General features: G+C 35.7%; 1 protein-coding gene across 1 annotated transcript in view; it reads right to left on the bottom strand.

Moving 5' to 3' along the window:
• ZDHHC15 (zinc finger DHHC-type containing 15) overlaps nt 1–12,455 on the bottom strand; it is a 112,647-nt gene that overhangs the window by 47,025 nt on the left and 53,167 nt on the right. Inside the window, exons 5-10 of the mRNA XM_005700611.3 lie at nt 12,195–12,264; nt 10,559–10,591; nt 9,729–9,849; nt 4,781–4,913; nt 2,845–2,971; nt 609–712 (exon numbers count right to left, since the gene is read on the bottom strand). Coding sequence (XP_005700668.1) covers nt 609–712; nt 2,845–2,971; nt 4,781–4,913; nt 9,729–9,849; nt 10,559–10,591; nt 12,195–12,264 — 588 coding nt within the window. The remainder of the gene's footprint in view (nt 1–608; nt 713–2,844; nt 2,972–4,780; nt 4,914–9,728; nt 9,850–10,558; nt 10,592–12,194; nt 12,265–12,455) is intronic.

Raw genomic sequence — 12,455 nt, 5'->3', positions numbered from 1 at the left:
TTTGATGGGAGAAGCGTGGAGGACAAAGTTCTATTTATTTTACCTTTGAGGGCTGCCTTTTAGAAAAGTATACTACATGGATGTGTAGCCTTGTTCATATATACTATCATTTATTTTTTCATGCATTAGACAATTCTAAAGCAGAATGGGAATGATTTTTTTTGTGTGTGTGTGTTTTATTTTTTTTTTTAATTTTTTTTTATTTTTTTTTTAAATTTTAAAATCTTTAATTCAAATGTGCATGAATCAGGGTAGAGTTGTTGCCCAATGATTGCATCAATTCAAGAAAAGCACTACAAGTTACACTGGCAGAATTGTTCACAAACATGTTTATTATGTTTCCTGATCTATCTGATTGGTTATAAGTTATAATATCACAAACTGGCAAGAAACCTTTCAAGCTGTCATCTAATCCTACCTAAGCCACCTATATTTGCTAAACAAATCTGGCTATACTTGCCTTTCTCCATCCAAACAGCACTTATGAGGTTGACATGCTTGCATAATCTTTCTGTACACTCCATTCCCACTATACCACATTAGTTGTGTTAACATAGTCTTTATTAGTCTATTGAGTGGAGAAAAGACTTCCTTCTCAACCTACTTACCTCGGTTGTCATCCTCATTTTCTTCCCAGGGCTCTTCATTTGCTAGCAATGGGTTCTGTGATTCATTCATAGACCTCATAGGGAAGGAGTGTCCATCACCAGGGCTGGTGGGAAAATGAAGGCAGTGAGATCTTGCAGCCTAGACTTTTTGTGAAGGTAATAACCCTATTAGAAGTAGGAGGGAGGTTCTTAGAAATATTTAAACCCTTTAGCTTATTGGCTAAAGTCAAACTGGAATAGGCTCTTATAATAGCATCATTTAGTTACTCTATTGCTCTCAATTTCTATATCTCATTTGTTTGTCTGAATCAGTGTTGACTGTTTTTGTTTTTAAGCAGCTCTTTAACTTGTTTCTCACAATGCCCAGTATAGCAAAATGCACATGTAGCAAGTTTCATAAATATAATTTAATGATGATTCCAATTTATACCCCGTTATATTATTGCTTTGGCTCTAAATTTTCAAGAAAAATTAGCAGATTCAGAGTCATTGAATTCAGTGGAGATAAGCTGCTGTTAATTGGTGATAAATAATAATGATGTCTGAATGCCCTATTATTTCGCTTGTATGACAGAAAAGTTATTAAGGGCTGGGGGGAAAGCACCAGAGTGAAGCATTTCTTAGAGTGCAGATTCTGGGGGGCTATTATCCTACCTCAGAATTGATAGTTCTCTACAGAGGATGTAACTACACTGATTATAAGTGAGTGGGCTTTGATTTTTTCTCTTGTTCTTTATTTCAAAGAAGACTCATTGAAACTTCCCTTTGGTGGAGTGATTGTGTGTGTGTCTGTGTATGTATGTGTGTGAGTGGGGTGTAAATAATTGATGGTAATAGTTATTAACCAACATAACGCACTAACACAGATTTATCTTGTGATTTATAGCCAGGGCAGTAGGATATACCACAGCTCTTAAATAAATGAACCTGTAAAATATTAACCAGTACAGAGGAACTATTAGGGCAATTCTCTTCATGAGAATTTTTTCTCAATTACCAGCAAAGTTTCCTCAAATAAATGAACAAATGGATGTCTGAAGAATGGATCTAAAAGGAGACTGAAAGAAGGCTATAAGCTTTACACCAGAGCTAGTTTGTTGATGGTAGTTTAGTCTGCTACATGAAGTCACTCAGAGGACACAAGCTCATCTCTCCTTTATTGGTTTCTCTTCATTCTTGCTGAAATTATAAGAATTACCTACAGTCCCTAAATCAATCTTTGTTTGTTCTTAAATTAAAAATTTAATCCAAAACTATGAAAAGTGAAGACAAGAGAAATAATTTCTAAGACTATATCACACATAGCACTAAAAGCATTTGGAGGCATATTTTCCCTCTGTTTCTTTTCTCTTTATATTTGTATATATCAAAAAACATAAGAATTCCATGTCTATTGTTCTACTAATTCCATTTCTGGGAATTTTGCTAAAGCTAGAGATAAACTAGACACAAAAATGTCCATTATGCTATTATTTCCAGCCAATAATTAGGTAACAACCTAAACATCTAACAATATGAGAAATATATAGTTTGCTGTCTTTAGTCACTCAGTCAAGTCCAACTCTTTGCGACCCCATTGACTGTACCCCACCAGGTTCCTCTGTCCATGGGATATATATATATACATATATTTATATTTATATTCACAGATATATTTTTTCCCACTGGATGGAATATGACATAGTCAAAGGTAATGGTTATAAAGACTATGTCACAATAAGGGGAAATGTTCACTGTATTTTAAGTGAAAAATGTAAAACTCAAAATAGTATGTATACTGTGACTAAAAATACATACAAATATATAGAAAAAATTGGTTGTTTACAAAATTCACTTATAAATGACTTGTACCAGTTTACACTGCCACAAACAAAGCATAAGAATGCTTATTTTATCACACCCTCACCTCCTGATTTATCTTCCCTAGTGGCTCAGCCAGTAAAGAATCCACCTGCAATGTGGGAGACCTCGGTTCAATTCCTTGGTTGGGAAGATCCCCTGGAGAAGGGAATGGCTACCCACTCCAGTATTCTGGCCTGGAGAATTCCATGGATTGACTCTTGCAAAGAGTCAGACATGACTGAACGACTTTCACTTTCACTAACCTAGTAATAAAAAACTCGGGAAATAGAGTTTTACATTGAACAGATATCTGCTGCATAATACCGTCAAAATTAGATTGCCACTTCAAGTCATGGTCCCACATCAACTTCTTTCACTGGTAATAATTACCTACCTAGACCCAACAGGTATCAACCAGAACTTCTTATTATCTCCAAACACTTGCTGGATATTTTTGACGAAGCCAAGGTTGAACCCATTTTTCTCTGGGCCGCTCATAAACACTGGAGTACAGAAGGCCTCTAGGGAGGGGAAGGGAAATTGAAGAAAAGAAGAGAGCAATAATCAGGACTATTATAATTTTACAGTTCTCCATAAATGTGACTTGTTTCTATGGTGTCTTTCTGCTGTGGTACCGTAGGCCTCTCATTCTTAGTTATTGCTAAATTATTTAGTAAAAACTAGCATAATTGCTTTACTACAAAGCAAGTTTTTATTAAATGCAAAGAATTGGCACTCTTTTTTTTAAGGCAGAAGAAACAGGATGATAGAAATCAATGAACAGTAACGGAATGGTATGTATTTTGTACTGCATGTAAGGAGTGAAAGACCAAATCTGAGTGCTTTATTTGAATCTAAATTGTAATAACAGCCAAATGGTCTCTATATTTAGAGCTGGTGCCAAAATAATGACACATAGACAGTAATGACACTGATTTGGTTTTGAAACATTTCAGAAATGAAGATGTTCACACTGAAGCCTACAATGTAAGAAAATGAGTTTTACTCCAGAAAAAATGTCAATGAGTGAACTATAATTACCTCAATGACTATAGAAATTGGACCATGTTAGTGCACATTATTTTTAGATACACATTTATCCCATTAAGCAAACATTTTCACTGTTGGATTCTGGCTGCATCTAGTCATTTCCTTTTTGTTCTTTTTTCAGATTCTGTTCTCATGAAGCTTTTAGTACTTCTCTATATTGTGGCTAATCTTTAAATCAAGTGTGCTAATCTACCACCCTAGCAACTAAGTGCTTCATATATATTTGGTTTAGAAAATAAGTGCAAATACTTCTTAGCTGTCATAATTATTAGCAAATAAATTCCAAAAACATAGTGGCTTTCACACTATACTTTCCTCAAATTTACTTTGGCTAAACATTCAACACTTAGACATTTTCTCCTTAACCCTCATGCATTGATTTGTATACAGTATAAATATTTGTTTCACCATGAAAACAACTGTTGTACTGGATCCATCAGAAATATACTTCTACAAATAACAGCCCAGAGTAGAGTATAATGGAAAATTTTTCATTTCTTGTGCTCATTTTCTATAGACTCACTTGTTCAATGTGTTTATCTCATTCCCACAGTCCCTACACAGCTCCTTGATAACTATATATATTCAATGATTTGTTGGTTTAGATTCTCTCTCAGGAGAACGTTTTTAGAAGTGCTCAATAAGATTTTTCTATCTTTATGACCTTGACCTCTCTCTGCCTTCTGATGTTCCCTTCTGTGCTGATTCTTTCCTGCACTCCCTTACGTGAACACCTTTCAGAAATTTTTATGCTGCAAATCTAGGGAGCTACCTGGAGAAGGAAATGGCAACTCACTCCAGTATTCTTGCCTGGACAGAGGAGCCTGGTAGGCTACAGTCCATGGGGTCGCAAAGATCTGACAGTACTGAGCGACTACACTTTATTAGCCAGTGTGTATGCGTTAGTTGCTCAGTCGTGTCTGACTCTTTGTGACCCCATGGACTGTAGCCTGCCAGGCTTCTCTGTTCACAGGATTCTCAAGGCAAGAATACTGGAGTAGGTTGCCATTTCCTTCTCCAGCTATTACCCAGTATGAACTATAAAAAGCAGTGGTCACTTTTTATGTGAGGTTTTATTCACTAATGCTCTCTTTAGTCTGTAAGTTTCATTTACTATGGCTTTCCGTGTTTACATCTGTCCCTGTTTGGAGACAAAGAAATGTCACTGCAGCTAAAATGCTTCATTCAAAGTTTTTCTCTTCCTTGAGAACAATCCACTGGTCACAGGGATATATTCATACGTTTTTTTTTTTCTTCCTAGTCTTAATATCCAATCTTACCTAAGGTGGTTTTGTTTCTGCTGACAAGCCAACAATGGTAACCAAAGAGAATCACAAGGCTGACAAAAAACATGCAGGCCACAAAGAGGAGAAAAAGGACATGGAACTTAGAGCGAACACCAGGCAATTCCCCCTAGAAAAGAAATAATAAACAAACAGAAACAAAGGATTAAAGTTGTAAGGTTTGGGTAGTTTTTCTGTATTGGTTAGTACTTTTTTCATATATATATAATTAAAAATAGATTTTGTATAAGTTTTACAAAACAGTTCTTTCTGTGGATGACCATTCCATATTATGGATATGCTTTTGGCCTATACAGCCTAAATGAATCTTTGCTTAAGTGCAGTTCAGTGTAAAATAGAGCATATAATGTGTCAGTTAGAAAAGAGTAATGTTAAAAGAGTATGCTCAGGACATAATTAGTATACAATTTCTTAAAGCTTGTACTCCATTTAGTTTGTAAATTATGAGTGATTAGCTAGAGGTGATCTTGAGGTCATATCATATGGTTCATCCTCTTGCCTCAAAGGTGGCTTACTCTGGAATACTTTATATGTCATGTTTCTTTGGATGTATGTATGTTGAAAATGTCACAGTGATATATGTATGAAGTTAAAATACATAGGTAGTATTTTTAAATGTTCTACCTGTAAGTCATGACCTGATCTTAAAACTACTGCAAATTTGATGTGTTTTTTAAATAGCTGAATGTGCTGGTATGTTACATCCTATGAAACAGCTGTTTAGACAGTAAAATCAAGTAAGATTTGACAGGCAATTGTAGAAGTAGGTAGCTAAAGATTTTCACAGTTAGTTGAGACATCTTATTTTCCATATGGCAACAGTTTTTTTTTTTTTAATGCAGCCCCTCTTGCCTGGAAAACCCCATGGACAGAGGAGCCTGGAAGGCTGCAGTCCATGGGGTCGCTGAGGGTCGGACATGATTGAGCAACTTCACTTTCACTTTTCACTTTCATGCATTGGAGAAGGAAATGGCAATCCACTCCAGTGTTCTTGCCTGGAGAATCCCAGGGATGGGGAGCCTGGTGGGCTGCTGTCTATGGGGTCTCACAGAGTCGGACATGACTGAAGTGACTTAGCAGCAGCAGCATACTAGAATGAATGTTCTAAAGTTCTATAGCATGCACAGAATGTAACATTTTGTCTTCTAAAGAGAACCTTAGAAAACATTTTCAATTTTGGAGTAAGCAATTGGGAGAATGACTTTTCTTTATTTCCCCCTTTCTTGTGCTGATCATTGTTTTGGTATGATGAATTGCTTTGAAATATTTCCAAATGCTCTTGAGTAATAAAGGTGATTCTTGGTTAAAGTGGACCTTGATATTAGGATCTAGTTCTACTACAGTTTGGAAAGAGAAAATTAAGGCTTAGAAACAGTTGGCAAATTCGGATAGTACAGCTTTTTTCTTCTTTTTGAAAAGATATATATATATATATATATATATATTTATTTATTTATTTATTTTTGTGTAAGGAAATATTAGGAGTCTTCTAGAGAGTATGTGTTTGAAGGATGAAGATAAGAGGAAGTAAACTAGTCAGATGCTTTCAGCTGAGGGGTGATCTAGGTGAAATGTGCCTGGGGGAAGAGTACTCCAGGATATAGCAACACCAAGGACTTTGACCGTCAGGAACTTTTATGTGAAGCTCCCTTTTGAAATGATCCCTCTACAAAATCTTGGCTTAACCACTCAAATTTAATTTAATTGATTTTTCTTTCATTCATTTCAAATTTATGGGAAAGAATTTGTGGTGGTTTTTGACTGGCTGGACTTTTGTTTTCAAAATGTCTACTTTTTAATATTTTAAAGCTCACATTTATTTTACTTATCTTTCATGTTTAAATGGACAATAGCAAATGGCTAGGTAGCAGGGACTGATATAAAGTCAGTTTACACTCTGAGTAGCTGAGCTGAGAGTCTTTCCTCCCTGAATTGCTCCTACAGAAATCTCTTCTGTCTGTCAAAGCATATCTATTGTGTTGTCCTTTGATAAACTCCTTAGATATTTAGCTTTTTTGATAGAAGAAAATGACCCTATGTTCAAAGTTACCTTCTCAGGAAATAACCAAGCTAAATTACTCAAAGCAATAACCACTAGAAGCAGTTCAGGGGAATACAGGTAGAATAATACTATCATCTCAGTTCTAGTGGGAGAGGGAGAGGGTGGGATGATTTGGGAGAATGGCATTGCAACATGTATACTATCAGGTAAGAAACGAATTGCCAGTCTGTGTTCGATACAGGATACAGGATGCTTGGGGCTGGTGCACGGGGATGATCCAGAGAGATGATATGGGGTGGGAAGCGGGAGGGGGGTTCAGGATTGGGAACTCATGTACACCCGTGGCTGATTCATGTCAATGTATGGCAAAACCAATACAGTATTGTAAAGCAAAATAAAGTAAAAATAAAAATTAAAAAAAAAAAAATAAAAGAATTCTATGTCTCTATGAAGAGATTCTTGGCCCCATGTGAGAGGTGTATATTATTACTTTTTCATAAAGCAAATATCAACTTCCTATCAAAGTAGCTACTCTTTAAGTTAACATTGAGAGGAAAACCACAATCTGATGGTCTTCTTCTGAATTATGTATTCCAAAGGAGGTAGAACTTCTTTATAGCAGGATCATAATGGGAAATAAGACATGGTACAGTGTTTAAGATTACTGGGCTGAGAGTCAGTTCAAGTTCTCGCTTTGAAACTTAGAAGCTGGGTGATCCTGAACAAGTCACTTAGCTACTATGACCCTCAGTTTATAATATTTAAATGAGACTAATACTTCCTTCTACCTACTTCACAAGGTTGTGGTGAGGATAAGATGAGATAATAGATATGAAAGTGCTTTGAAAATGGTAAAGTACTATACAAATGGAGGTTGCTGTTCTTAGGAACACAGCTAATCTCCTTGATATATGGTTTTTAAAATACATGGCACCATTTACTTTTCATTTTAGGGGAAGACTCAATTTAAACTGAGAAAGCCATCTTTAAACCACACCAAAGTGCTCTCTGGCTAGAGAGGCTACAAAGAAGCACTTCTCTGAAACTATCAATGCCCTTTTCATGATGAAGGCAAGCCAGGGCATGTTTCCTTGCCTCTCATCTGTCAGGTATGAGGTAGTCTATTGCAGAGAGAAAAAATGAAGGAATAGAAAAGGGAGAGGGCTATGTTTACCTCTGATAGTGCTTGTGAATACTGGTGCACTTCTGAAGATTAATTCATATCCAGATATTATCTTTTAAGAGTAAAAGAAGCATACTGCACTGGGCTAGCATTATGGTATTTGATTACTGGCTAGGTAGGAGGGCCCAAGGAAAATGTGTGAAATACAACTAGTTCTTTAACAGTAGCTTACTGTATCAAGGACCAAGTAAAGTCTGTAGTGAAGACCAAGGCTGATACTTTCCCTGCTGAATTGGATGCAGGAGATTTTCTTTATGGTCAATGTAGTAGTTCAGTATGTGAAGAGAATGCCAAACAGGCAATGGAAACCTGGGCAGCAGATAAGAGATCCTGTGATGTGGAAAGCAGCCACAGAAGAGACACAAGGATGATGATGCATTTTGTATTTTGGGAAAATTTGTGAGAAAACTTCACTTCTGCTTATACTTTTGTATTCCTGAGTTGAAGATTTTGATATGCATTATATAATTACTTATTCTTAATGTTATTAGATATGGGAATTGATTAAGCAAGTTGAGGGGAGAATGGAAAGTCCATACTTCTGTAATTTTCTACACTAGTACAGATGAAAGTACTAATTAATAATTTATATATTATCTTACTGCCTTGTCTTTCTCCTTTTTTCTCCAGTTTTTGATAACCTAGATTCTAGGCACTTGCTTTACCTCTTCACTTGAGGTGAAATATTCCTGTTATACAGGCTCTTGTTCAGTTCCTAAAGTAATAACTACTAGCTCTGCCCACAACTTTTTTTTGCTATACCAGTTCATTTTGGAAAGCCCTCATCATGTAAGGTTATTTCTTAATAATTGTAGTTGTGGGAAAGACATATATTCTGGAGTTCTTTGGCATGAAATTAAAAAACATATATATATTTTACTATACTGCTGTCAGATCCTGTAAACATATATGAACTGAAAATCTGCCTTCAATTCTTTTGGGAATAGAGGCAATATAACTGATATCTTCAAGCAGAAGAAAGGTGAAAGGATTTTTTAAAAAAATATTTCATTATAATTATTGGAATCATGTTTTGAAAGGTAAAGTACTTTCAACATCTGTTTCATTTGATCTTGGCAAAGAGCCAGTGAAGCAGGTAGCAGAGCCAGTATGAGAACTCAGTTATCCTAAAAGCCAACCCAGAGTTTGTCAAAGTTCAAATAAGTTCCTTAATAGGGAGAGACTGGAAAAACAAGTTCATGTCTCACTTATTTCTTCCTTTTCATTTGGTCTTTTGTGAAGATGACTTAATGAATCTTTCCGCTAGGAATAGGAATCCAATAGGAATTAAATCTCCTTTGAACAGGGAATTAGAAAGTATTTTCTGGCAATGAGGGAGTACTTCGTCAGCCTTTGTCTCAGGAAACTAGGGATTTAGAATTAGTTTCAACATTTTTCAAACCTAAAATTGGTAAGAAGTAGATTTTTAAAACTTGATTAGATAAATACATTGTAAAGAATCAGTAAGAGTAGAGATTAGGTTCCTGGAGGCCCAACAAGGTTCTCATATGTAATAGTAAATTGTTTAGCTGACATCTAAATAACAGCCTCCTAAATCTCAGAATATTTAACATGGGAGACTCGTTTACTGTTTCTTCCTTTCTGATTAATTCAGTATTAACTACTAAAAAATGTAAAAAAAAAAGTAATTTGAACAAGGTGACAGATGGGAGCAGGTGTGTATTTATTCTGGGGGGGAGGGACCAGAAGGGGGAACCCTTCTGGACTATTTAACTTACTCTCCAGTATTTGATGAAATAGCTGAAGACCGTTGTAGCAATGTACAGGCAATAGAGAACAGAATAAGCTAAGAACTGAAGGAAGAATTTATAGTTGGAAAATCCAATGCAGTTATTAACCCTAAAAAAGGGGAAAAAAAAAAGAAAAACATTTGAAATCAGGATCCATTGATTTAGAACACACTGAGAGACAGTGAAATATGTTACCCCTGCTGCTTCATTTTCTTCTGTACAGAAAACAGAAATTGAAGTCCCTTAATAGGAACAGATTGGAAAAATAAGTTCATGTCTCACTTGTTTTTCCTTTTATTTATAGACACAGAAACACCTGGCCTATATAATAGGTTCCTGACACACCCAAGCAAACCTAGATCTTGGATTCTGAAAACCTATTAGAATCTCAGCAACTATACTTACTATAGTATGGTCTACTCTCTTTATCATGGTTTCATACTGGTTCTCTGGGTCAGACATATAAAATTTGGAAAAGAATTGCTTACATTAGTAATCTAAAGTATTTCAAACATCAAAATGCTAAAAACAGAACTGAACTGTGTAATATCAAAGAGAACTATTTGTGCTCTCTTTCATTACTATAGCTAATGGACAAGAGACCATTAATTCTGTGACACCAGGAATTCATTGTCACACCATTGGTGGTATATTTATTCTTGCTTTAAAATGTTATGCCTTCCCTGTTACCTACACAAATACAAAGCTCAATGAATTCTGGTAGCAGAAACAGGCATTTTACAACTATGTTTAGGAAAGTAGGCATATTGAGCAACTTTGACCCTATTAGATGAGAGAAATGAATCAAAAGGACATACCATGGGCAATGGTGGTCCATTTTTAAAACACACCTACAAAAGGAACAAAATACAGTGTGATGAATTTCAGAATTGAATTCAAGGTATCCAGCAGTATTTTTTACATGGCACCAGTACACTCATTCCTAGATTTCCACTATAGCTTCTCCAAAACTATTGTGTCCTCAGTTGTTCCTAGGATAAGCCAATCACTAAACTTTAGGATCTTGTTGGCAGCAAGTTACATGCCTAAAATTCAAACTTTAAAGGCCACTGGGTACTATAGGATATTGACACAGAGAATAGGTGCAAGATATCTCCCCTAACTTTACTTACTTAGTTGAATAAAAGTATAAAATAAAACATGACCACAGCCTGTGCTTGAATCAAGGTTAAGAGAAACATGGATGAAACAAGCACTTAAGAAGGACATGAAGATTATATTTATTAACATAAAACTGGGATTTTTCAAAGCTGAAGGAATTTGAGTAATGAAATTAAGTAGCACTTAGAACCCCAAAGATAAAATTATTATCCATGCCCACATGGGCTTTCCTGATGGCTCAGTTGGTAAAGAATCCTCCTGTAATGCGGGAGACCCTGGTTCGATTTCTGGGTTGGGAAGATTCCCAGGAGAAGGGAAAGGCTACCCACTCCAGTATTCTGCCCTGGAGAATTTCATGGATTGTACAATCCATGGGGTCACAAAGAGTCGAACACTATTCAGCAACTTTCACATATTGATATAAGAAAATTATTGAATAAATAAATGAGGGAGAAGAGACAACTCTCCCATGTAGAGGAAGTCCACATAATTTTTGCAGATATTGTGCCTTCAGGGTGGGGTGGGGGGAGGATAACATTCCTTTAGTGTTGGCTGCACACTGAAACTTCCTTCTACAGAGTACATTATAGAAGACAGGGTGGAGGAAGAGTAGCTTTACAGTGGAAAAATCCACAAACACTCCTCAGTCAGATGATTAGCACTGCTGTGATAAGTTATGTCTATAGCATTTACCCTTGATATGAGTCAATGAAAATGACTCTTAACCTCTCTAGTGTTCCTCTCCCAAAAGACATTACCCAAATCTAATCATGAGAAAAATATCACACAAATCCTGAGAGTATTCTACAAAATATCTGACAATTTTAAAAACTGTCAAGGTTATCAAAAATAAGTAAAGTCTGAGAAACTGTCACAGCTAAGAGGAGCCTATGAAGACATGACAACTAAATGGTAACCTGGAACAGAAGAAGGATATTAGAGAAAAACTGAGGAAATCTAAATAGTGTATGGACTTTGGTTAAAAATTTTAAAAAAATTAATGTTGGTTCATTAATTTTTACAAATGCACCATATTAACACAAGATAATAATAGGGAAAATGGTACAGGACATATGAAAATATGTTTACAATAATTCTATAAATCTAAAACTGTTCTCAAATAAAATGTTTATTTTTTAAAATGTGGTTTGATTTCTCTTTCTTATCTTTAGAATAGTTTGAACCATCATCATCTCTATTAGGGTATTTGTCATGTACTCATGATTGAAAGAAAATGCTCTTTAGGATCAACATATTAGGATAAGTCACTTGATTGTCAAGGCAACCATCAGTAGCCAAGCTCAGCCCAGGGGAATTATGGCTGTCACTTACATGGCACAGACAGAACAGTGGTGGCAGCGATCCGGCTTTATCAAATGGCACCGGTCACAGAATCTTACAGCTACAGGAAAAATAAGGTAGTTAGCATTGGTTAGGGATCAATAAGACACCAAATATCTTACTAGCCTATCTAGATGACTTGTTATCCACTGATTACAGGTACCCAAACTCACCTCATTTCAAGTAAACAAGCAAAAGATCACATAAGACAATTGTGGTGTGTATTTTTTCCCTGTTGGATAAATCTTAAAA

This window comes from Capra hircus, assembly GCF_001704415.2.
Source record: "Capra hircus breed San Clemente chromosome X unlocalized genomic scaffold, ASM170441v1, whole genome shotgun sequence".
Lineage (NCBI taxonomy): Eukaryota > Metazoa > Chordata > Mammalia > Artiodactyla > Bovidae > Capra > Capra hircus.
Note: the sequence above shows the minus strand (reverse complement) of the source record. Positions and strands in the feature narration are given on the sequence as shown.